Source organism: Budorcas taxicolor, chromosome 5, assembly GCF_023091745.1.
Source record: "Budorcas taxicolor isolate Tak-1 chromosome 5, Takin1.1, whole genome shotgun sequence".
Classification (NCBI taxonomy): Eukaryota; Metazoa; Chordata; class Mammalia; order Artiodactyla; family Bovidae; genus Budorcas; species Budorcas taxicolor.
In genome coordinates, this window is record NC_068914.1 from 39,360,308 (window position 1) to 39,386,367 (window position 26,060).

General features: G+C 40.8%; 1 protein-coding gene across 1 annotated transcript in view; it reads left to right on the top strand.

Annotated features, from left to right (window-relative positions):
* PCNX2 (pecanex 2) overlaps nucleotides 1–26,060 on the top strand; it is a 304,964-nt gene that overhangs the window by 177,049 nt on the left and 101,855 nt on the right. The window contains exon 22 of the mRNA XM_052640516.1: nucleotides 20,838–20,946. Within this exon, the coding sequence (XP_052496476.1) occupies nucleotides 20,838–20,946 (109 nt within the window). The remainder of the gene's footprint in view (nucleotides 1–20,837; nucleotides 20,947–26,060) is intronic.

The following is a 26,060-nucleotide window of genomic DNA, read 5'->3' on the forward strand; positions in this document are numbered from 1 at the left end:
TACACTCCAGTGGAAAATGTAGGAAAGAAAAACATAAGAAGTACTTTTGAAGCAATGTCATAAAGGAAAGAAATAAAATAACCTTTATTTATTGAGCACTTATTATATGTTTGGTCCTGAACTGAAAACCTAATGTGGATTATTTCATCTTCTCTTCACAATCATTTTCTGAGATAGGTACCAAAACCATATTTATTTATTTTTGAAGCATATTTCTTTATTTATTATTTTAAATTATTTATTTATTTGGCTGCATTGGGTCTTAGGTGCAGCCTGCAAGTTCTTCGTTGTGCCATGAAGGCTCTTTCCTTTCGTTGTGGCCCATGGACTGTCTAGCTGTGGCACAGGCTCAGTAGTTGTGGCGCCTGGGCTTAGCTGCTCTGAGGCACGTGGGGTCTTGGCTTTCTGACCAGGGTCTGAATCCACATCTGCTGCATTACTTAACCCCTGGACCACCAGGGACGTCCCTGCCGTGTTTACTTTGCACATGAGAGAACTGAGGCTCCGAGGAGTAAAGCTTGTCCAAGATCACACACCTAGTGAGAGGCAGCCTGAATGAGAACCTAGGTCTAACTCCAAAGCTTAGTCTTATCACCAGGATGCTGTACTACTTTCCATGTGATAGGAGGTTATAAGCCAAATATTATGGGGGCCTCCAAAGGGAGCAATTAGTTAAAGTAGTGAAAGGAAGACTAGCAGGAAAAACTTTGAACTATTTTTAAAATCCATTTTATTTCTTCTTTTGGCATATTATTTGTGTCTCTTTTTTTAAAGTCACCACTATTACATTAATGGGGCTTCCATGATGGCTCAGAAGATAAAGAATCTGCCTGCAATATAGGAGACCCAGGTTCGATCCCTGGGTCAGGAAGATCCCCTGAGAAGGCAATGGCAACCCACTCCAGTTCTTGCTTGGAGGATTCCGTGGACAAAGGAGTCTGGCAGGCTACAGTCCACGGGGTTATAAGGAGTCAGCCATGACTGAGTGACTGACACATAAAACAGACATTACATTAATAATAGAAAACTTAAATTCACCAGGATCTACCTTCAAATAATATTATATTTTTGCTTGTGTCAGATGGTGCTAGTGGTAAAGAATCTGCCTGCCAGTACAGGAGACCCAAGAGATGCAGATTTGATCCCTGTGTGGGGAAGATTCCCTGGAGAAGGAAATGGCAACCTGCTCCAGTATTCTTGCCTAGAAAGTCCCATGGACAGAGGAGCCTGGTGGGCTACAGTCCATGGGGTCACAAAGAGTCAGACATGACTGAGCATATACACATTGCTTGTGTAGTGTAAGAAATTTCAACAGTTTCCTCCCTGGTATCCTTGGTATTATTGTCATATATTTTCTTTAACATATGCTAAAAACACATAGTACATTGTTAACTATTTTTGCTTTAGAGCAAAATTTCTCTTTTAGAGCAATTAAAAATAAGAAAAAATAGTTGTTGTCACTTATTTTATTTCTGATTCATCATTTCTTTGTGTAAATCCAAATTTCCAACTTGTATTTTTTTCTGCCTGAATTTCCTGAACAGTTTCTGTACTGTAGGTCTATTTGCAATGAATTCTGTCAGTTTTGTTTGCCTAGAAAGTATTTCTCTTTCCTTTTTGAAAGACATTTCATTGGGTATAGAATTCCTTATTGACAGTTTCTGCCCCACCCCTGTTTTTGCATTTAAAAAATACCACTCCATTGTCTTCTGGCTTACAGAAAGTCTATAATTTTACTTTTATTCTTCTCTGTGTAATGTGCTTTTGGGGGGGCTGCCTTCAAGGTTTTTCTTTTTGTTTTTAGCAACTTGATTATTATATGCCTAGTGTTGTGTAGGATTTATTATTATTTGTTTACTTATTCTATTGTTTGTTTGGGTATTTATCCCCCTTGATATTATCTAATTTTCCTGAATCTGTGGCTTGGAGTCTGTCATTACTTTGGAAATTTTTTTTCCATTATGTCTTCAAACACTTTGTCCTGTTCTCTCTTTCTGAATTTCAAAGAACACCTATGTTAGTTTGATATTGTTATATATCTCTTGGATACTAAGTAATGTTTTTCCATGTGTTTTTAAAATTTTAATATGCTTATTTATTTTCAGCTATGCTGGGTCTTCCTTGTTGCATGTGAGCTTTCTCTCATTGTGGTGCAGGAGCTTCTCATTGCAGTGGTTTATCTTGTTGCAGAGCATAGACTCTGTAGTTTCAGCTTGAGAACTCCAGAGCACAGGCTTATTACTTGTGGCATAAGGGCTCAGCTGCCTGGCAGCTGTGAGATCTTCCTGGACAATAGATCAAACCCATGTCTCCTGCATTGCAAGGTAGATTCCTAACCCCTGAGCCACCAGGGAAGCCCCATATTTTTTTTGAATTCATTCAGTATTATCCTTGTATTTTGGTTTAGGACATTTTTATTGACCTTCTTTGAGTTCATTGATTCTTTCATCGACTATGTTAGTCTGACGAGCCTGCTGAAAACATTCAGTGTCTCTCTTGTGTGTTTTCCATTTCTATTATTTGCATTTGAGTATCTCTTTTAAACTTTCCATCTCTCTGCTGAAGCTTTTCATCTAATCTGTCATATTGTGTACCTTTTCCATTAGAGCCCATAACATATTAATCAAAGTTATTCTAGTTTTCACAGTCAGATAGTTCCAACATATGGTTCATATCTGACTCTTGCCCTGATTGTGGCTTTATGTTTTAGGAGTCTCTTTTTTTCTTGCCTTTTCATATGCCTCATAACTTTTTGTTGAAAGCTAGACTTCTGCTGGAGGGCCATAGAGAATAAAGCAAATAGCTTTTATGCCTGGAACTGGACATGCCTTTCCTTCTGCTAGATTTTTGATGGAGAGTTTGAGTTAATACAGTTCGGAGATGGACTGGGTTGGGGGGTTGTTGTTGCTATGGTTACCCTTAAGGTACCACAGACTTCAGAACTCCTGAAGGGATACCCTGCGTTTAGATTGGGGTTTGGTTTCCCTGGCAACGTTTGCTCAGCGCTCAGCTCTGCCTCCACGCTGCTCCTCGTTGTGTCTCTTCACATGGGGTTGTTCCTTTCCTTTCCCTCTTCCATCAGCATCTGCTGTTACTTTTCACTTGAAACGTGTTAACTTGATGGCAGAGGGAGAGGGTGGAGGACGTTCTCTGCTTTCTAATTAAACCTCAGTCTTAGGCCTGCCCCCGTCCCTTGGTCTTAGAGCTGTGTCCTTCTTAGTCTTCCTGCCCCTCTTCCAGCTGCAGTTGGTCAGCAGGTGCTCCTGCCCCTTCCTCAGGAGTGGGGTTTTGTTGCTGGTGCGTCATTCCCCTCTCCCAGCTGCAGTGAGTTTTTTTTTTTTTTTTTTAATCAATGCTCTGGAGACAACAGTGTTTGCTAACCTTTCCTCTGCAAATTGGGGCTTCCCTGGTGCCTCAGATGGTAAAGAATCTGTGTGCATTGCAGGAGACCCAAGTTTGATCCCTGGGTCAGGAAGATCTCCTGGAGAAGTAAATGCCACTCTAGTATTCTTGCCTGGAGAATTCCATGGACAGAGGAGCCTAGCAGGCTAAAGTGTGTGTCCCGTAAGAGAAGTCTGGAAAAGGGGTCTAGCAGAGTTTTGTACCCTCCAGGTGTCTGCTGTTTCCTTCTTTCATGTCTGTCCCACACCAGACACTTCCCTAGGGTTTTCTCTGATCTTTTCTGTGAGTACCCAGGGGAGTGCGTGGAGAAAAAGCCTGCTGTTTCTATACCCCTCAGGGGCTTCCTGGTGTCCCATGAGCCCACGCTTGACTATCACCAACTCATGAGCTCTTGCTGCTGAAAAAGCAGCAGCTTGGATCCTGATAGGAGTCTTATGAGCTTGGCCTTTATACCCTCTGTGTGAAAACTACATTTATCACCCTTAGAGTTATAATGAATCTTCAAGAGGGAGGGTGCTGAGTCGCTTCAGTCATGTCCGATTCTTTGTGACCCCATGGACCCCCACCAGGCTCCTCTGTCCGTGGAACTCTCCAGGCAAGAATACTGGAGTAGGTAGCCATTTCCTTCTCCAGGGGATCTTCCTGACTCAGGGATCGAACCCATGTCTCTTAGGTCTCCTGCACTGGCAAGCAAGTTCTTTACCACTAGCACCGCCTTGAAAGCCCTCAAGAGGGAGGAAGCCCCCCAAAACAGAATCTAGAAAGCTGCCTCTCCCATACAAGGAAGAGAATTATAAATAAAATCAAAGACAGGAGACTATCCTATGTACAGTAATTGGATAGAGGCTAACATTAGGAATTTAAAGGACTAAGGAATTGAAAAGAAAGGCAGAATGTGTACATTAAATGTATCATTTCTACCATTCCACTCCAAGTTCAATTTGATGCTTAAAGAGCAAAAGTAACCCTCTGTTCTCAGTTACTTTCATCCTCTCTTGTTTCTGCTGTATTGAAGTCCACCCTTGCCTTCTTCCCCAGTGACCTACCTCCCCACACACCAGAGCCCGCACCCCCATGTCCATCACAGACATGCACAGAGATGCAGGATTAAATTTAATTCCTAATTCTCAGGGATCTTGACAATATCTTTACCTTTTAATTGTGTGCATTCCTACCTCTTGGTAGACTGAAAAATTTAAATGTGCCGTGGTGACTTCATTTGCATTTATGGTTACCCTAATTAGTAGTTATAGAATATGAACCTAACTAATATTTTCTGTCATGTTCTCCTTGGGGTCTGAATTTGTCAGGCTGCAGAAGACTGGCTAATCAAAGAACCAGGGCCTGTTGCATTTCCCGTTATTAGCTGCACATTCATTTGCCTAAGTAGCCTACCCCTGCTGGGTACACTCATCCCTGGATCACCTCTGTTTCTCTTCTTAGTTACAATTTTCCAAATTGCACTTCACAGATGATAATCTATTACCCCAGGTTCCCTTGTCTTCCCTTATATTTTAGTTTCCCTTGATGATTCTGTTGTCACGTTTCTGTTGTAGGTTAATCAGATTCATCTTGCCTGATATCTCTTTCCTGAATAGTTCTGAAATTTTATATTTTGCTATTAAATATCATGTTTACTCCAGTATAGCACTGATACCTCCTATCAGTTTAAGAAGAAGTTTTTAAATTACTAGGTTGTGAGGGAGTTTTATAAATTTGTTGAATTTATTTTTCAGCATCTTTTCTGAATCAATTAAATATTAATGTTTACTTCATTTTTGTGAATCAGTGACATTTTTTCTAATATTTAACCATTATGTGATAAACCACATTTGATCATGATATATTTTTATACATTTATAGATTCATTTGGTAAATATTTTATTGAGGATTTCTGCATTTATATTAATAGATTAGAACATCTGTATTTTCCTTTCTGATAATATTCTTGCTAATTTTTTTGTATCACAAAATAGACTTCCAATATAAACTGTGAAGTTTTACTAAGGTGCACATTTTAAGGCTACATCTTTTCCTCTACAAATAGCTTTAGCTGAATTCCACAAGTTATAATTGGTACTGCTGCTTTTCATTGTCATTCATTTTCAAGTATTATCTGATTTTGGTTATCACTATCAATGCTGTCTTTATTGTTGTTATTATATCCAGAGTTTGTGGTTGTTGTTGCTATTATTGTTTTGCTGTCTTATTATTATTGACTTTTAATTTAATTACAAAGCAATCTGCTGCTGCTGCTAAGTAATCTGCATGATACCAGTTCTTAGCATTGGTTAAACCTTCTTTTGGAGTTTAGTCATTCATCAATTCTTATAAATGTACATATGCTTGAAAATTACATTCTTTCTCTTTGGATTGACTGCAAGATTCTAATACACACATCTCAGATAAAGCCTCTTAATTCTATTGGTCAAATATTTTATATCTTCATTTTGTTTGTCTAATTAAGCAATTATTTTCTCAGATGCCTGTCTTAAAATCTCTCCCTGTGATGTAGATTTCTTAATCTTCTCCTGTGATTCTGTCCATTTTTACTTTATATATCTTGAGATTATATGGATAAGTACATACTTTCCAATCAACTGCATCTTCTGGTGACTCTTTCTTTTCATCATTACATACTGATTTTTATTCTTTATTGAGTAAAAGTCTAGTTTGTCTAATATTAATATAGGTAAGCAAGTTTTCTTTTGATTAGGATTTGCCTGGTATATATATTTTTCATTCTCCTTTTTTTCTATAAGAAAGTTTTATTGATAACTGAATAATTTATGTGAGCTCTTATCTTAAACTTTCTAAGTAATTCTACTATTTCTAATGAAAGCATCTAGCACAGTTTTCCCTGTTAGTACAGACTGAGAATCTTTACATTTTCATAGACAAATTGTATCCATTTACTTTTTTGCTTTTACATTTTTCTATCATGATTTTTTTCTTTCCTTTTATGATGCTTTTTCTTTGCCCTCCTACTCCTCATTTTTTTTGCCTAATATTGAATTGAATAAATTTTATTTGGTTCCTTCTTTCCCTGTAGTGCTTGGAAACTGAATATTATTCTTTTAGTCCTTTTGTGCAGTGAATCTCAATGTGTGATCCTCAGAAAAGCAGCATCAGAATCACCTGGAAAGGTATTCTGGTCTGCATCCTAAACCTGCTGAATCAGAACCTCTGCAAGTGGGAATCAAAATCCTTGGTTTACAAGCCCTCCAGGCAATTCTGATTCACATTAAAGTTTGAAAACTTTAGAAGTGTAGTGGATACTGTTAAATCATTAAGATTAGCCTATGAAATTAAAAATGTCTTTTCTTCTCTCAGCCCAAAGACTTAACCTTCAACTCCAATTGCCCTCCCACATCTTAAATATTTATATCTAGTATGTGGTTTACCTTCAGATGTATCACTGTCCTTATGATTATTTTTACAATTAATCCTCACATTGATATTTTAACACCTCAGCAGTTTTTTTCTCTCCATTATTCTGGTATGTCCTTTCTTCCTTCAGGGGTAAGTTTCCTTTATACTGAAGTGCATTGTTAATTGTCCTTTCTTTGAAGTTCTGTGAGTAATAAATTCACCCTTTGTCTGAAAAGGTCTTTTTTTTTTCCTACCTTACACTTAAGTGATACTGGAGTTCTGTGAAAAACTCACCTAATAGATATTTTTTATCATTTTAGAAATGTTACTTTATTGTCTTTTGGTATGTATTTTTGCTAATGAGAAGTCTTCTGTCTATTCATGATTTATTTGCAAGTAATCTATAAGACATTTTTCTTGTTGGCGTTGATGTTGCTAGGAGTTATTTTGCTACTTTAGGCAGTAAGATGGGAGTTCTTTTTATTTATCCTGTATGGGACTTGATGTAATTCTTCAATGAAGAACTCATGTTTTTCTAAATTCTGGAAGATTCTTAGACATTTGCCCTTTGAATGTTTTCTCTTGTTTTTCTCTCTGTACTTTCCTTCTGGAACTCCAAAATTAGATGCACATTGTATCTTCTTAGTCTGTCGTTTATGTTTCTGAGCTTTGGATTTTTTTCCTTTCGTCCGTCTGTGCTGTGTTCCAGGTGATTTACTCAGAGCTTCTATTCTCTACTTTTCTGTTTTGTTGTCACTGATCTGCTTTTAAGCCATCTCCTGGGCATTAGATTTTAATGACTTCATTCACCACTTCTAGAATTGGTACCTCTTCCTCTTTCAATTCCATTTGTTCATTTTGCATATTAGGTTACTCTTTTGTTATTGCTTCTTTTTTATGTCAGCTCTTTCCTCATTTATTTAGATTCTTTCATATTTTTATTACTTCAGATTCTTGGGATACTAGTTGTCCTGTGTGTTGCATCTACTGACTTTTTCTCATCTGCTGTTTCCCGTTGTAGTTTGTAATTTTCAGTGTAGACAGATCTTCATTGGGAGTTTGTGTTTATCTGTGGGAGGCTTACATATTGTGGTTGTGGAAGTGTCCCTGGAGACAATTTACGAGAGAATGTTTTGTCATCCTCCACTGCTTTTAACGTTAGTTTCTCAGTTTTGCATCCCTGCTCTTCCATAACAGCTTATATTTCAGCACGTCTCCCCTACGTCATGATGGCTAAGGCTTTGGTGTGTTGTGGGTGATTGATTTTTATCTACTGTATTCCAGGCAGAAAAACAAACGTTTTACTTTCTCCCAGTCCTGGTAGGTGGGGCTTTCTAATTTACACTTGGTGGGTATGGCTGCCCTTCAAGTCATTAAAATTCAAGTACTCAGCTCCTGTAGCCCATATTCATGCCCTTGTCTTCTTGGAGTCACCCTGGTGTTAGTTCAGATATAACATTCACATTTAAAATCCCCTCTGCTTCTGACTGTTAGAGGTTCTCTTCTTTGGAGTTCAATCATTTTTCTTATGATTTTGTAGATTATTTATGTATTTAGATATGTGTACACGTATATATATATATATATATTTATGTGTATATTTTTACAGTGGATGGAAACCTTTCTGTATTACCGTGCTCCCTGAAGCCCATAAATACTTTGCTAAACAGTGTGTTATATAATAGACTTCCAACACAAATTGTATATTGTGGTAGAATCCATTTCTCACTTTCTGAAATTCAGTTGTGTAACCATTTATAACCACTGACTGAAAAGTTTACTAAACTTACAAAATTTTAACTCATATTGCCAGCCGTATTTGAGATTATTTATATTTTAATGCTAATACCCTCAAATTTATCCTATTTGCATTTATCATATTTGATCTTATCATTTATTCTATAAAAGTGGCTCTCCCCCTCACCTAAAAAGTGGTATCTCACATTTGAAAAATCACGTCTTTACTTTTTCCATTCCTTCTTGAACATTTTTCTACTCCCCATATCCCTACCTGTGGATCAACATGTCTGATCGCTTTCCCCAATTCTTTTGTTCCTGGTTTTCAATCCCTCAGCTGGGCTCCCACCTGAATTCATCACTGTGTCCCACCTTGAACTTCCAAATGTCTTCCCATGTGTCAGCATCCTTTCCAAGCACTCTCATCTCTGCTCCCTCAGTATTCTCTCATTTTCAACTCAATTCACCTTTAATTCAATAGCCAGTCTCTGGGATTCCTTTCAGCCTTGCCTGCTTCTTCAAGTTCAAACACTGATAATCATAAGTTGCATATTTTTCTGAGTTAAAAAAAAATGAATTTGACAACAAAATTTTAAAAAAAAGAACTAATCTGGGATGGGAGACTAGTAAAACTGGATCAATAGGGATAACAGGTAGTGATTGAATTTAATCAAATGGACTTATCATATGGGCAGCTCCTAGTATAAGAACATTCAGAAAATGGTGAGTTATTTCATTGGGAAAGGGGGAGGAAGTCCCCAGAGGAAAGGTGGCCTGTGCCTTATTTAAGAATGTACTAGCGAGGAAATGGGTTAAGGTCATATTTATTGGGTGACACTTCTCTTAAGATAGTTTGTGAATTTATGTAGATTGCATTTTCTGCCTAGAGCAGAGATACAACAGCATGTCTATGCCAAACTGAAAAGATGTTTCCAAAAAGGGTTATTTGAAGTGAGAGTATTTATGGTGTCTTTCTTTGGGAAACAGCCAGAATTATTCCACTGTGACTTCTTTTCGTCTATTTTGAGTGTTTTTAGTGGAAAAGACCCAAATGATTTTGTTTTCTCATATAGTCATACTTGGGTAATTTGGGAAGTTTATTATGCTTTAATAGGCCTGAGATTTAAGAGCTTGGCAGCAGAGCGTTAGGAATGAGATAAGCTTCATAAAAACAGAGGCCTCATACTGTCTAAGGAGATGCAAGTTCATAGCTAATGGAAATGGGACTTCTATTTAAAGTACCTCACTGTGTACATATCAGTCCCAAACTCACACGTTGCTGTATATAAAATAGATAACCCACGAGGACCTACTGGATAGCACGGGAACTCTGCTCAATACTCTGTAACAACCTAAATGGGGGATTTAAGTTTTCTCATTTGAAATAGATATATGTGTGTGTATAACTGAATCACTTTGCTCTATACCTGAAACTAACACAGCACTATAAATCAACCCTGTGTGTGTGCTTAATCGCTCAGTTGTGTCCAACTGTTTGTGACCCCATGACTGGAGCCCATCAGGTTCCTCTGTCCGTGGGATTTTTCAGGCAATAATACAGGAGTGGGTTGCCATTTCCTCCTCCAGGGGATCTTTCCAACCCAGGTACCAGACCCACATCTCCTGTGTTGCATCTCTTGCATTGCAGATGGATTCTTTACCACTGAGCTACTTGGGAAGGCAGTAAATCAACTCTACTCCAATATAAAATTAAAAAATCTTTTAAAGTACTTAAGTGCAGTGCTGTGCTGCATGTGGTGGTGTTAGTGTTATTCTTTCCATTGACTGTTATTTTAAATGAGTTATTATTTTATAGATAATGGTCTTATATGGCACAGAAGGTGCTTCTTCATACGTGATTCTCATTAATGATTCAGTTCAGTTCAATTCAGTTCAGTCACTCAGTTGTGTCCGACTCTTTGCCACCCCATGAATTGCAGCACGCCAGGCCTCTCTGTCTATCACCAACTCCCGAAGTTCACTCAGACTCACATCCATTGAGTCAATGATGCCATCCAGCCATCTCATCCTCTGTTGTCCCCCTTTCCTCCTGCCCCCAATCCTTCCCAGCATCATAGTCTTTTCCAATGAGTCAACTCTTCTCATGAGGTGGCCAAAGTACTGGAGTTTCAGCGTTAGCATCATTCCTTCCAAAGAACACCCAGGGCTGATCTCCTTTAGGACGGACTGGTTGGATCTCCTTGCAGTCCAAGGAACTCTCAAGAGTCTTCTCAAACACCACAGTTCAAAAGCATCAATTCTTCGGCACTCAGCTTTCTTCACAGTCCAACTCTCACATCCATACATGACCACTGGAAAATCCATAGCCTTGACTAGACGGACCTTTGTTGACAAAGTAATGTCTCTGCTTTTCAATATGCTGTCTAGGTTGGTTATAACTTTCCTTACAAGGAGTAAGCGTCTTTTAATTTCATGGCTGCAGTCACCATCTGCAGTGATTTTGGAGCCCCCCAAAATAAAGTCTGACACTGTTTCCACTGTTTCCCCATCTATTTGCCATGAAGTGATGGGACCAGATACCATGATCTTCATTTTCTGAATGATGAGCTTTAAGCCAACTTTTTCACTCTCCTCTTTGACTTTCATCAAGAAGCTTTTTAGTTCCTCTTCACTTTCTGCCATGAGGGTGGTGTCATCTGCATATCTGAGGTTATTGATATTTCTCCTGGCAATCTTGATTCCAGCTTGTGCTTCTTCCAGCCCAGCGTTTCTCAGAGAAGTTAAATAAGCAGTTAAATAAGCAGGGTGACAATATACAGCCTTGATGCACTCCTTTTCCTATTTGGAACCAGTCTGTTGTTCCATGTCCAGTTCTAACTGTTGCTTCCTGACCTTCATATAAGTTTCTCAAGAGGCAGGTCAGGTGGTATGGTATTCCCATCTCTTTAAGAATTTTCTACGGCTTGTGGTGATCCACACAGTCAAAGGCTTTGGCATAGTCAATAAAGCAGAAGTAGATGTTTTCCTGAAACTCTCTTGCTTTTTCGATGATCCAGCGGATATTGGCAATTTGATCTCTGGTTCCTCTGCCTTTTCTAAAACCATCTTGAACATTTGGAAGTTCACAGTTCATGTATTGCTGAAGCCTGGCTTGGAGAATTTTGAACATTACTTTACTAGCGTGGAGATGAGGGCAATCGTGCGGTAGTTTGAACATTCTTTGGCATTGCCTTTCTTTGGGATTGGAATGAAAACTGACCTTTTCCAGTCCTGTGGCCACTGATGAGTTTTCCAAATTTGCTGGCATATTGAGTGCAGCCCTTTCACAGCATCATCTTTCAGGATTTGAAACAGCTCAACTGGAATTCTGTCACCTCCACTAGCTTTGTTCATAGTGATGCTTTCTAAGGCCCACTTGACTTCACATTCCAGGATGTCTGGCTCTAGGTGAGTGATCACACCATCGTGATTATCTGGGTTGTGAAGATCTTTTTTGTACAGTTCTTCTGTGTATTCTTGCCACTTCTTCTTAATATCTTCTGCTTCTGTTAGGTCCATACCATTTCTGTCCTTTATCGAGCCCATCTTTGCATGAAATATTCCCTTGGTATCTCTAATTTTCTTGAAGACATCTCTAGTCTTTCCCATTCTGTTGTTTTCCTCTATTTCTTTGCATTGATTGCTGAGGAAGACTTTCTTATCTCTCCTTGCTATTCTTTGGAACTCTGCATTCAGATGCTTATATCTTTCCTTTCCTCCTTTCCTTTTCACTTCTCTTCTTTTCACAGCTATTTGTAAGGCCTCCCCAAACAGCCATTTTGCTTTTTTGCATTTCTTTTCCATGGGGATGGACTTGATCCCTTGTCTCCTGTATAATGTCATGAACCTCATTCCATAGTTTATCAGGCACTCTATCTATCAGATCTAGTCCCTTAAATTTATTTCTCACTTCCACTGTATAATCATAAGGGATTTGATTTAGGTCATACCTGAATGGTCTAGTGATTTTCCCTACCTTCTTCAATTTAAGTCTGAATTTGGCAGTAAGGAGCTCATGATCTGAGCCACAGTCAGCTCCAGGTCTTGTTTTTGCTGACTGTATAGAATTTCTCCATCTTTAGCTGCAAAGAATATAATTAATCTGATTTTGGTGTTGACCATCTGGTGATGTCCATGTGTAGAGTCTTCTCTTGTGTTGTTGGAAGAGGATATTTGCTATGACCAGTGCGTTCTCTTGGCAAAACTCTATTAGCCTTTGTCCTGCTTCATTCCGCATTCCAAGGCCAAATTTGCCTGTTACCCTGGTGTTTCTTGACTTCCTACTTTTGCATTTCAGTCCCCTATAATGAAAAGCACATCTTTTTTGGGTGTTAGTTCTAAAAGGTCTTATAGGTCTTCATAGAACCATTCAACTTCTGCTTCTTCAGCGTTACTGGTTGGGGCATAGGCTTGGATTACTGTGATATTGAATGGTTTGCCTTGGAAATGAACAAAGATCATTCTGTCATTTTTGAGATTGCATCCAAGTCCTGCATTTTGGACTCTTTTGTTGACCATGATGGCTACTCCATTTCTTCTGAGGGATTCCTGCCCACAGTAGTAGATATAATGGTCATCTGAGTTAAATTCACCCATTCCAGTCCATTTTAGTTCACTGATTCCTAGAATGTCAATGTTCACTCTTGCCATCTCTTGTTTGACCACTTCCAACTTGCCTTGATTCATGGACCTGACATTCCAGGTTCCTATGCAATATTGCTCTTTACAGCATCAGACCTTGCTTCTATCACCAGTCACATCCACAGCTGGGTATTGTTTTTGCTTTGGCTCCATCCCTTCATTCTTTCTTGAGTTATTTCTCCACTGATCTCCAGTAGCATATTGGGCACCTACTGACCTGGGGAGTTCCTCTTTCAGTATCTTGTCATTTTGCCTTTTCCTACTGTTCATGGGGTTCTCAAGGCAAGGATACTGAAGTGGTTCGCCATTCCCTTCTCCAGTGGACCACATTCTGTCAGACCTCTCCACATGACCCGCCCATCTTGGGTGGCCCCACAGGGCATGGCTTAGTTTCATTGAGTTAGACAAGGCTGTGGTCCGTGTGATTAGATTGACTAGTTTTCTGTGAGTATGGGTTCAGTGTGTCTGCCCTCTGATGCCCTCTTGCAACACCTACCGTCTTACTTGGGTTTCTCTTACCTTGAACATCAAGTGTCTCTTCACGGCTGTTCCAGCACAGCGCAGCCGCTGCTCCTTACCTTGGGAGGGGTATCTTCTCACTGCTGCCCCTCCCGACCTTGAACGTGGAGTAGAAGCTCTAGGCCCTCCTGTGCCCATGCAGCCACCACTCCTTGGAAGTGGGGTTGCTCCTCGCAGTCACTGCCCCTAGCCTCGGGTGGGGGTAGCTCCTCTTGGCCGTTCCTGCACTGTTGCAGCCTGGCCCTTTGGCCACCGCCCCTGACCTCTGACACGGGGTAGCTCCTCCTGCCGTTCCTGCACTGTTGCAGCCTGGCCCTTTGGCCACCGCCCCTGACCTCTGACACAGGGTAGCTCCTCTTGCCGTTCCTGCACTGTTGCAGCCTGGCACTCTGGGCTGCTGCCCCTGACTTCAGACGTGGGGTAGCTCCGCTTGGCTGCCACGCCTCAAGTGTTCATTAATTTACTTCCTTGTGTGCTTAGACATTGCTTTTTGGATACCCATAAATTTTTCTTTTTTTCTTTAATCTGACAACCTTAGAAGAGAAGAAAGAAGTATAAAGGGAAAATATGAAGTTGAGTCTTTTAACCTGGAGCATACCTCTTTACACTCTTAGGGGGAAAAAATATGTAGGTCATATCAACCTTCTTGGAGCTGTGCCTTTAAGAAGCATAGGAAACCCAATAGCCTGCCTTGTTGAGACCATTTGATTGTCACTGGACTTGTTGGGTGGACTCATCTAGTGTTCGTTTGGCATTTGTACTGAAAAGGGTGTTCCAGGACAGATCAGAGTCTGGTGTGTGTGGAAAAGAGGTCCCCAGCAGTGGCTGTGGCCCCATTTGTCCCATTCAGACTTGTGACCCTGCCCACTGCTATGAGCAGGAAGGCACAGGTAGAAGACACCTCTCCTCTGCTGCTTCTTGCTGTTGTCCCTCAAGGATGACTCGAGTCCTCAAGAAGATGTGGGAAGTTTGGGAGGTAGAAATCCATCACCAGGTGGAGAACTAGGAATTTCAACATCTGGATTCACATGGTCCATTGAACTCACTGTCTTCCCTAAGCAGCCCACTCAGCTTCCCTGAGTCTGATTTCTTCCTCTGAAAAATAAGAGGACCTGGACTTCGTAAGTTTCATTTGTTTAGAGGGGAGCCCTAGAATTTCCTGATCAAGAGAAAATATATCCTAAAATATGATATCCACTTGTCCTATATTGCACATACTGTTGCCAGGCAGCATCCCAAGTCCTTAACAAAGATGAAGTCATTTCATCCTCAAATGACCATGTGGGGAGGTCCCAGTATCATCCCCATGATAGGTGCCAGCTGGGATTGAAACCCAGGCAGTGTGCCCTCCAGCCCATGCTCTTAAACACTGTGTTGTGTTGACATCTGACAAAGTGCCAGCATGTCCTTTTTCTGGTGGGAGGGTTATTAGATTATTAAATTACTGAATTTTTACTGTATAGCTCAGGGAACTCTGGTCAATGTTATGTAGCAGCCTGAATGGGAGGGAAGTTTGTGGGAGAATGGATCCATGTGTATATATGACTGAGTCCCTTTCAGTCCACCTGAAACTATCACAACACTGTGAATTGGCTATACTCCAGTGTGAAAGAAAAAGCTTAATAATAAAAATATTTACTGAGTTGTGGAGGAATCAATCACTGGTATATAAAGAACTGTCATTCTGGAGATCTGGCTTCAATGATTAAGAATAGCAGAGTCTGTTTGACGAGCGGCATACTGAAAATCTTTTACAAAGCTTGTATTTTATTCTTCACAGTGGTCATGAAAAAAGAGTAAAAAAACAAAGCAGAGACATAGGAAAAGAACAAAGATACCTGGGGTCTTGGCTGCAATTACAGCAGGAGTGCATGTGCCTGATTACTGGTTTCGCTTGTGTATAAATACACGTTGCTGTGCTATGCAAAAAATAATTGTGATAGATTCATTTAATCATAATGCAGCAAAGTTTAACTTGTTAATGCTTTCAACTTGCAGATGAGGCTTTCCCTGGGGCTGCCTGTCTGATTGTAGTTGCAATGCCTGACCTACTTATCAGCTTTTCCAGGAGGTGGCTTAAAAGCCTCCCAGGATATAGTCATACACTGAAAACCCAACAGGAATAACTTTTTAAAACCCATGACTCATTTTCAGGGCATTTGGGGGTTCATACATCACATAAGTTAATCGTGCTCACGCTTGCAGTTCTCACCTAGGCGTTGAGTCACAGAACTAAATCTTAATAACCAGACGGAGGATTCTTAACAGTGTTGTGACGAGAATGTTTCAAATCCAGAGGCATTTTGCTCGATAGAGTTGGGAGGGCATAAAGGAGCAAGTTAATACAAGAGAGTTCATCCCCGCTTCTCAGGATTTGTGCTTTTGATGTACTCTAGAGTCATTGGTTTGAATGTCTCCTATTTTGTAATTAGCATACTCTTCCTCTGGTTGAATTAATGGTGGGGATGCGTGGATATGATAATGACCTTCAAAGAGAATCATATCTTTTAAGAGAAGTGAATCAAGAGTTTGAGTCTATGCTTGACCTGTCTGTCCACATCGTCTTTAACTGGTAGGAAGTAAGGTGGGGAGAGGACTAATTTAAAAAAATTATTTTATGTTGATTAACAATATTGTGTTAGTTTCAGGTATACAACAAATTGATTCAGTTGTACATATACATATATTCATTCTTTTTCATGTTCTTTTCCCATTTAGGTTATTACAGAATATTGAGCAGAGTTCCATGTGCTACACAGTAGCTCCTGGTTGGTTATTTATTTTAAATACGGTAGTGTGTATATGGGAGAAGACAATGGCACACCACTCCAGTACTCTTGCCTGGAAAATCCCATGGATGGAGGAGCCTGGTAGGCTGCAGTCCATGGGGTCGTGAAGAGTTGGACATGACTGAGTGACTTCACTTTCCCTTTTCACTTTCATGCATTGGAGAAGGAAATGGCAACCCACTCCGGTGTTCTTGCCTGGAGAATCCCAGGGACAGGGGAGCCTGGTGGGCTGCCGTCTATGGGGTCGCACAGAGTCGGACATGACTGAAGTGACTTAGCAGCAGCAGCAGCAGCGTGTATATGACAATCCCAAACTCTCAATTTATCCTCAATTTACACCATACCTTTTGGTAACCCTAAGTTTGTTTTCTAAGTCTGTGAATCTGTTTTGTAAGTAAGGTCATTTGTATAAATTTTTTTTAGATTCTGTGTATAAGTGATATTATATGATATTTGTCTTTGGCTTTCTTAGTGTGATCATCTCTAGGTCTGTCTGTATTGCTGCAAATGGTATTATTTCATTATTTTTATGGCTGATTAGTATTCAGTTATATATATGTACCGTATCTTTATCCATTCATCTGTTGATGGACACTCAAGTTGCTTCCATGTCTTGGCTATTGTAAATACTGCCACTGTGAACATTTGAACCATGGTTTGGGAAAGGACTCACTTTTTTGAACCTTAAACATACAACCTCAGGCTGACATGAGAGAGTAAACTGCTGTTCTCTCAATTTGTGGCACCTCAAAGGCCCCCAGAGCCTTGGAGACCCGTCCAGATCCAGGGTTCAAGAAGCTTAAACCAACTGCTCGATTAAAACGAAAGTGGACTTTCTGAAAGAACTTGAAAGCCAACTGAAGTCAGCTCTCGGGTGGATGTCAGTGAGCCAGAGGGAAGTTAGTGGGAAAAAATGTTTGTTTTTCTTACCCAGAATTCATATTCCTTCGCAGTTCTTCTGGTCCAATTGCATCATCTTTCTCCTCCACTTTTCCTTTCTCTTTCCTCCGCCTCAGTCCTCCCCACTGTCTCTGCTGCTTTCCCTTCTCTCCCTTGCCCTCTCCTTTGCCTTCTCTCTGCCTCTGACCCTTCACTGCTGGGTGTGTGGCCAGGGTCCCCAGGGGACAGTTTAGACCATGGGGCTCTTGCACCACCAGATGCGGTCGCTTCTCAAGAGCTCCTGATTTGCTGTGCCTCTGAGAGAACATCTGTCCCTGGTTCATCTTCGGTCGCCAGTCCAAGGAACCGAGGGGCATACACTCGCGTGACACAAAATCACAGATCTGACCTTTCACCGATGGGCTAAGTTCTCTCGGTTCCTTGAACCTGTCTTTCCTCAGTGACCCATTTCCCAGCCTTTGCTTTCTTTTCATTGTGATCTTCTGATGTTCTGTGTCACACTTACTGAGCCTCATTAAGGGTTCTATTTTTCCTTCTCTTTTCACATCATGAGCCGGGTGAATGTATTTTACGATCTCATATGCTAACCAGTCTAGGAACAAACACATCCTGCCATTTGAATTTTCCATTTTATGGAATATTAGCCATAAAAAGAATAAAATAATGCCATTGGCAGCAGTATGGATGGACTTAGAGATGATCATAGTAAGTCAAACAGAGAAAGACAAATATCATATGATATTGCTTATATGAAGAAACTGAAACAATGGTACAAATGAACTTATTTACAACAGAAATAGACCCACAGGCATAGAAAACAGACTTACGGTGACCAAAGGGGAAAGGGTGGGGAGGGGTAAGTTAGGAGCTTGGGATTAACATATATATACTGCTATATATAAAGTAGCCAACCAACAAGGACCTACTACATAGCACAGGTGTTTTGTAATTAATATTTGGTAATAATCTGTTGACAAAAAATTATTCACAACCTAAAAATTGAGTTATGTTTTATTTGGCGGGAATTTTTAGGACTTTAATCCTGGGAGGCGGCATCTCAAGAAACCCTGAGAGAACTGCTCTGAGGAGGCAAGGGGAAGAGCCAGGTTATACAGAAGTTTTGCAACAAAGGGCAGGTAGTTGGGAACATCAAAAGATTATTGTTAATTAAAGAAAACCAGATATCTCAAGTTAAGGAATTTGGTGCTTTTCTGTGTATGGAAAGATGCAGGTGTCGGCTTCCCTGAAATCATTCCTTTGATAGGCACCTCAGCTGTCTGGCCCCAGTATCCGGTTTTCCCATCCTGCGTTTCCTCAGGGCTCACACTGGGGACTAGCTGCAGTCTGATGGCTGCTAGATGACAGGCACTCTTTCCTCCCTGAGTCTCCTCAGGGCTTGTTAGTTTGCATGGGAGGGCTGCAATCACTGGTGACTGTGATGTCCTTTCTTTACTGATACAGCAGAAAATACTCCATTTCTCAAACCTGTAAGGGAAAAGAATCTGAAAAAAAGAATAGACAGGCATATGTATAACCGAAATCAACTTTGCTGTATACCTGAAACTAACACAACATCGTAAATCAACTATAGTTCAATTTTTTTAAAAAAAGAGGTCTGCATTAGGGGTGAAGAGTGTGTGTGGAGTTTAGGAAGCATGTTGGTACTGACTGCATCTAAAAGTGACAGCCACAGAATTTCACATCTGGGGTCCATCAGTCACTGCTGTCTACAAAGCAGGAGTCTGCAGTCCGTGAATCCGGCCCTCTTCATCCTTTCCAGCACATTTATATTCTGGATCTCCAGCCCAAACCACTGGGCACTTTTCCCCTTGTGTTCGTGCTTAGGCCACATAAGGTCTCTTCTCTCCAACCCCTGCTTCTCCCCAGAACTCAGCTTTCTCCTGTGCTGGCTTGTCTAGCACCTAAATGCAGCAGCTCCCTTATCCTATCTTGGCTTTCTAAAGCACTTTGTAACTTGTAATTCAATCCTATCGAGCAGTTTTCTCCAGTAGGAGTGACTGAAGAGTCGGCTGAAGTCCATACACAAAAAACTTGAGCAATGTCCATCATGATGGGGTTTTGCATAAATCTTTTCCTGAAAGACCCAAGTATGGAGGAGGAAAGACCAAGCTGTGAGCATTCTTTTAAGAAACACAGAGATAGACCATATCATTAACTTGGTGAAATTAACCACGCAAGGTTTCCTCTGACCATCTTGTTGCTGTTTGAAAGTCCCCTTGACCAGCTGTCTTGCATATGAGACAGAGGAAGTGTTGAGAAAAATTCGCACAACTGGAGAGTTGCAAGTTAAGTTTTATTTGGGGCAGAATGAGGACTGCGGCCCAGGAGACAGCATTTCAGATAGCTCTGTGAAACGACTCTAAGGAGGCGAGGCAAGGAGCTAGGATATATGGGAGTTTTGCAACAAAGGGCAGGTAGCAGAAACATCAAAAGATGGTTGTTAATTAAAGAAACCAGATAGGTCAGGTTAAGGAATTTAGTGCTTTTCTGTGTGTGGGAAGATGCATGAGTCTGGGCTTGCCAGGACATGGAAGCAACCTAGATGTCCATCAGCAGATGAATGGATAAGAAAGCTGTGGTACATATACACAATGGAGTATTACTCAGCCTTTAAAAAGAATATATTTGAATCAGTTCTAATGAGGTGGATGAAACTGGAGCCGATGATACAGAGTGAAGTAAGCCAGAAAGAAAAACACCAATACAGTATACTAACACATATATATGGAATTTAGAAAGATGGTAATGATGACCCTGTATGTGAGATAGCAAAAGAGACACAGATGTGTAGAACAGACTTTTGGATTCTGAGGGAGAGGGAGAGGGTAGGATGATTTGGGAGAATGGCATTGAAACATGTATACTATCATGTAAGAAACGAATTGCCAGTCTAGGTTTGATACAGGATACAGGATGCTTGGGGCTGGTGCACTGGGATGACCCAGAGAGATGATATAGGGAGGGAGGTGGGAGGGGGGTTCAGGGTTGGGAACTCATGTACACCCATGGCGGATTCATGTCAATGTATGGCAAAACCAATACAGTATTGTTAAGTAAAATAAAGAAAAATAATAAAATAAAAAAAGAAATCATTCCTTTGATGTGCACCTCAGCTATCTGGGGCTAGTATTCTAGTTTTCACATCCTGATATTCCTCAGGACTCACCATAGAGAGTGGCTACAGTCTAATGCCTGCTAGATGACAGGCGTTCTTTCCTTCCTTGAGTTTCCTCAGAGCTCACCAGTGGATGCTGATGACTGTGACATCCTTTGTTTACTGATATGTGAGGAAATATTTTCATTTCTCAAAATATTCCGTTTCCCAGAAGGTAACAGTAAGAGGACTAATGACAGTCACACTGTGGCTTTGTAACTTTAACACAGGCTCTCTCACCAGCTGTGACACGGCTGCCACGTGGTTGTCCCCACTGATGCGTCTCTGTCTTTCGCTTTCAGCTCGAGGACCTGCTTCACAAGCTGCAGTTCGTCATGACCTATGTGGCTCCTTGGCAGATGGCTTGGGGTTCCTCCTTTCACGTGTTCGCTCAGCTCTTTGCAATCCCTCGTATCCTTTCTGCTTCTGTTTTCACCCCCTGGCTCAGATTCACATTTTATGGATGTGAGCTTTTCATTGAACCTTGGCAATAAAAAGGTTTTAAAGTCTTTAAGATTACATTTGAATGGGGACCTGGGGAGGCACTCTGGCTTCCTTTTAGGCATTTAGCCTTAACTTAAGAGATATTTCTTAATTTGGAAGTCTTCCTGTTTCTTAATGCATATTCAGGAGTGACTTAATTTCTTCTGATTTTTCCATTTCCCATGACCACATCTACATGAAGATATCATGTCTTTTAAATCACCACTTAAATGATTTGGATTACTTGTGCAAAATAGTGCAAATTAATTTGATATTATTAAACATTATAAATAGGATTTCTATGTTATTGTTGATTATATAACATTATATTAAAACATAGTTTGATTATCATATACTTGAAGAATGTCCAACGACCCAGAATTGGGCACAAACAGAATTATTCAAATATCTTTGAAGACCAAAAAAAATATTTATGGTTTTGTTTTACGGTTGTCATTAGCCAAGTATCCTAGTTTTATCATTCATAGTTTCATTTGGTTTCCTTGTCTATTTTTAAGTGTTTCCATAATGATAATTAGTTTTAATTTACTTCAAAACAATTTGACATGCTCCTACTAAAGATCATTTTGACACAGCTAAATTGTGTGTGTGTGTGTGTGTGTGTGTGTGTGTGTATTTGGAGAGAGGGAGAGAGAAAAATCAAGAATATTCTTGAAGACAGAGAGAGTAAATAAAATACTCTTAACTCAGGCCTAAAATTTGCCCTCCCTCAAAGACTTTTCTTCCCACTAAATTTATATATTTTTAGTTTGTGTTTCTTGAGTTGTGGTCCAGGAACTTCCTGTATCAGAATCCTTAGAGGAGCTTATTAAATAAGCAGATTCCTGAGGTCAGCACATACCTTGAAAACCACATTTAAAGGGGGAATCCTGAAATCTCCATCTTCACAAGCCTCCCTGGGATTCTCATCCACTGACGTGTGTGAAGCGCAGTCTTGGCTGGCATCCAGTGTGGGTGCTGTGAGCTTGTTTTAATGGCCACACAGAGCTTTCTTTCCTGGAGGTTACATGAGGCTCCTCAAGACAATTCTTAAGGAACCCCTGGGATCTCAACTTTGAGTACAGATATAGAAATTGGGATATTTGTTATCCTCTGGTAGCTCAGATGGTAAAGAATCTGCCTGCAGTGAGGAAGACCTGGATTTAATCCCTGGGTCAGGAAGATCCCCTGGAGAAGGGAATGACTACCCACTCCAGTATTCTTGCCTGGAGAATCCCATGGACAGAGGAGCCTGGTGGGCTACAGTCCATGGGGCCCCAAAAAGTCAGACTACTGAGCAACTAATACACACATTTGTTAAGTGATAATATGTTCTATATATTTTTTTAAACGCTGTCCTTCTGACTTATTTGTTTTTCAAAAAAATTAATCATACCCAAAGCTGTCCTCAAAATGCACATTCTCCATATTCTTATTCTTAGACCTGCATTGATATTTGTAAAGTGTTTCATGCTTATTTGGCAGAACAAGCTCAGGAAAAATGATTGCAAAAGTGTGAGCTTGTATACCACCCCTTTATAACAACATTCATTTTCTACAGCAGCAGTCATTTTACTTTTTCTAAACAGAGTCCTTTAAAACAAAGACAGTGAGATGCAAGAGTGAGGGGACTTTTATTTATTTCTGGTGCATGTCTTGGGGATCCTGTCTAGAATTTAAAACCTGTTTGTTAAATGAGAAAGATGAGATGGATATAAATTTGCAGCTGAGGAGTTGGACTAAGAATTTAAAACTTGAAGTGGTGGTTTCCAGTTTTATCCTAAATTTGGTCTCACAGAGATCTGTAGCATTTCTTGTGGCTTCTTCTGCCTTGTTCAGTGAATTTATTAATACTAATTACCCCTTGCAGTTCCATAGCTGAATTACACGTTCCGGGAGCCATAAGTTTCAATTACCTGACCTTTATGTGTGTTGAGGGCTCACACACAGGCATGTGGTACCTGGCACTTGATAGCTCCTCTGAATTCAAAGGCGACACTGGCATCCTTCTCAGATGGAGCACAGTGGGCATTGCATCCCAGTATGTTCATGACGGGCTTCCCTGGTGGCTCAAAAGTCAAGAATCCGCCTGCCAATGTAGGAGACGCGGGTTTGATCCCCGGCTGGGGAAGATCCCTGGAGAAGGAAATGGCAACCCACTCCAGTACTCTTGCCTGGAAAATCCCATGGACAGAGGGGCCTGGTGGGCTACAGTCCATGGGGTCGCAAAGAGCCGGACATGGCTTGGCAACTAAACAACAGTGTTCATGATGGATGGATCTGATTTTGGGGCACAATCAGTCCTCATGCTTTGTTCCAAAAACTGTTCCCATCAGTGACACCCACGTGCCTCTGCTCAGGTACAGACCCTTCAGTGGGTCTGACCACAGCTGGTGTGATGGCCTACAGGAGCTTCAGCACCCTCCTCATCACCCAAAGACACCTTCCCATCCTGGATCCGTTGTAAAGGTGGTGATGGTGGTGGTTTAGTGACGAAATCATGCCCGACTCTTTTATGACCCATGGTCTGTAGCCCTCCAGGCTCCTCTGTCTGTGGGATTTCCCAGGCAAGAATACTAGAGTGGCTTGTCATTTCCTTCTCCAGGGGATCTTCCCAACTCAGAGATCAAACCCTGATCTCCTGCTTGGCAGGCAGATTCTTTACACTGAGCCACCTGGGAAGCCCACTGTAAAGCCCATTTGCTATTTGGAGCCCAACATCATACTAGTCAGAATATAATGAGATCATTTAAGAAACCAGATATATATGCCATCAGGACAAAACTATCAGGTTCCTAAATGCCAGCCCTGGATCTTGACTAATTCTGAAATGTTAATGATTCTTTCACTCTAAAAGGAAGCTGTGGGTTCCATCCTGGCATTGAGAAGGGACTAATTTGCTCCATTTTGAAACTGAGTTAACTTCCAGGCCAGCAGGTCACTATTTAGTAAATTGCTTTTTCCAGTCCTAGCATGTTTTGTCCCTCGGTCACCTCTGTTAGTTTCTGAGCTTGTAACCTCCAGGGAAGGATGAGAATGCTCACTCTTTTAATATGTGTAGAGGCCATGCAAGACCATTATCTTCAAATAATTAGAGTTGGCCAGATTCGCTCTATTAAATGTGTGTATTGGAAAGACTGCTTTCTATTTGGCATGTCATTTTGAGCTTCCAATTATGTTTTTAAGTATTAATGTTGAACATTTTCATTTTAAATGCCTGAACCTTTTTAAGGAGTCTCCATCCTTAGCAACTAAACAGCAACAACCGTCTACTCCTTAGGCCCGCCTCTTGGCTCTCAACAAAGAAGGCTGCATGTTTCTCAGTACTGCCTTAGTTGTTATAGTCACGGTCTCCTGTATTTATACATATATATATATTTACTGATATATATTAAAACATATATATTTATAAATATACATGTATTTACGGATGGTCCCTAAATAAAATAACCTATGAGGCCTTCTGTTCACTGCTCCCCTACTTCTGACCTATTACGACTTCATTTTCTTTCCTACCAAATTTGAACTTTATAAGCTAGTGATATTTTCCTCTTTTTTTAATGTCTGGATAACTGTTTCTGGTGTTTAAAAAATGGATAGCATACTCTTTGGGGAAATGTTTAGAAGCAAAAAGAATGGCAGTGCCAGCCCACCCAGCCTGCGGCCCGGCCTGGCTTCCACTTACCTTGCCCTGGTTTTTCTGCTAACCCCACAGGGCCCCCTGAACCTGCCAGAGTGGATGAGCCTCTCTTCTCTCCTTCCCCCGCCCCCCTCCCCACAACACCCCACTTCTCAGGAATCTCCCCTGTGGCCCCACTCTGCTTTTTCAGCACCTTTTCTCAGTGACATCTCCTGTGTAGTTCCTTTTACTTCTGATGATGGAGGTGTACTAAGTTGGCATGTTTTGTGGCAGAGGTATTTTTTTTAAATTTTTGATTGTTGATACTTTGTTTAAAAAAAATTTTTTTTAATCTATTTTTTGGCTGTTCTGTGTCTTTGTTGCAGTGAGTGGTCTCACTAGCTGTGACACGTGGGATTAGGTGCTTGGTGGCATGTGGGATCTTAGTTCCCCAACCAGGGACTGAACCCATGCCCACTGTATTAGAAGGAAGATTCATAAGCACTGGAGCACCAGGGAAGTCCCATGTAGTAGAGATATTTAGATCTTTCCTGTTTTCAAATTAACAAGAAACTGATTCTGCATTTGGACTTAGGTCGGAATAAAGGGAACTGGACTGAAATTATAGCACAAGCGAGATCTTTTGATACCCAAACAGTTCAACACGATTATGAATGGCGGGTGTGTCATTTCACTCCTCAAGATGTTTGGAAATAAACAGCAAGTTGGGAAAAAAAAAAAAAAAGACATAGTTACAAATGAAGAAAAACCTTTACATCTATGAAAATGCTCAGGGAAGTGTCTGTAGACCGACAAGGCTCACTCACGCTTCTGTATTTATACGTAAATGGGTCTCTGAAGTCCCATATCGCAAAAGCCCTGCCATTGATAACATGGGAAAGCCCTACTATGTTCCGGTAGGTAATGAAACACAGAGCCCTCCTATCCGTGACCAGCATGGAGGCATTTCTTACAATCCACTGGAACTTTTTAAAGATGGGCTATAGAAATAAGACCTCCATTTGTGCAACAATGAGAAAAAGGCACATTTTCCAGGTGGGAAAATCAGCCTTATAGGAGATCAGATATTTTTTTGGCCCTGCCCTGTAGTGTGTGGACCTTAGTTTCCTGACCAGGGATTGAACCTGTGTCCCCTGTTTTAAGAGTGCAGAGTCTTAGCCACTGAAACATCAGAGAAGCCCCATCCTTATAAATCAGATCAGACCTGCAGTAGAATCAAGCAGGCCTCACCCTGAAGCACAAGGAATCACGTGCACACGCAAAACCTGAGCAGTCTGGCTCCCCACTGACCTCTGCTGCCTCTTCCCCTCAGGCCCCACCATCACCCCCGAACCACAGTGATGTGAGTGTGATTGACAGCTGGAGGGAGTTCCCCAGTGATGGTGGGAAACTGGGGAGGGAC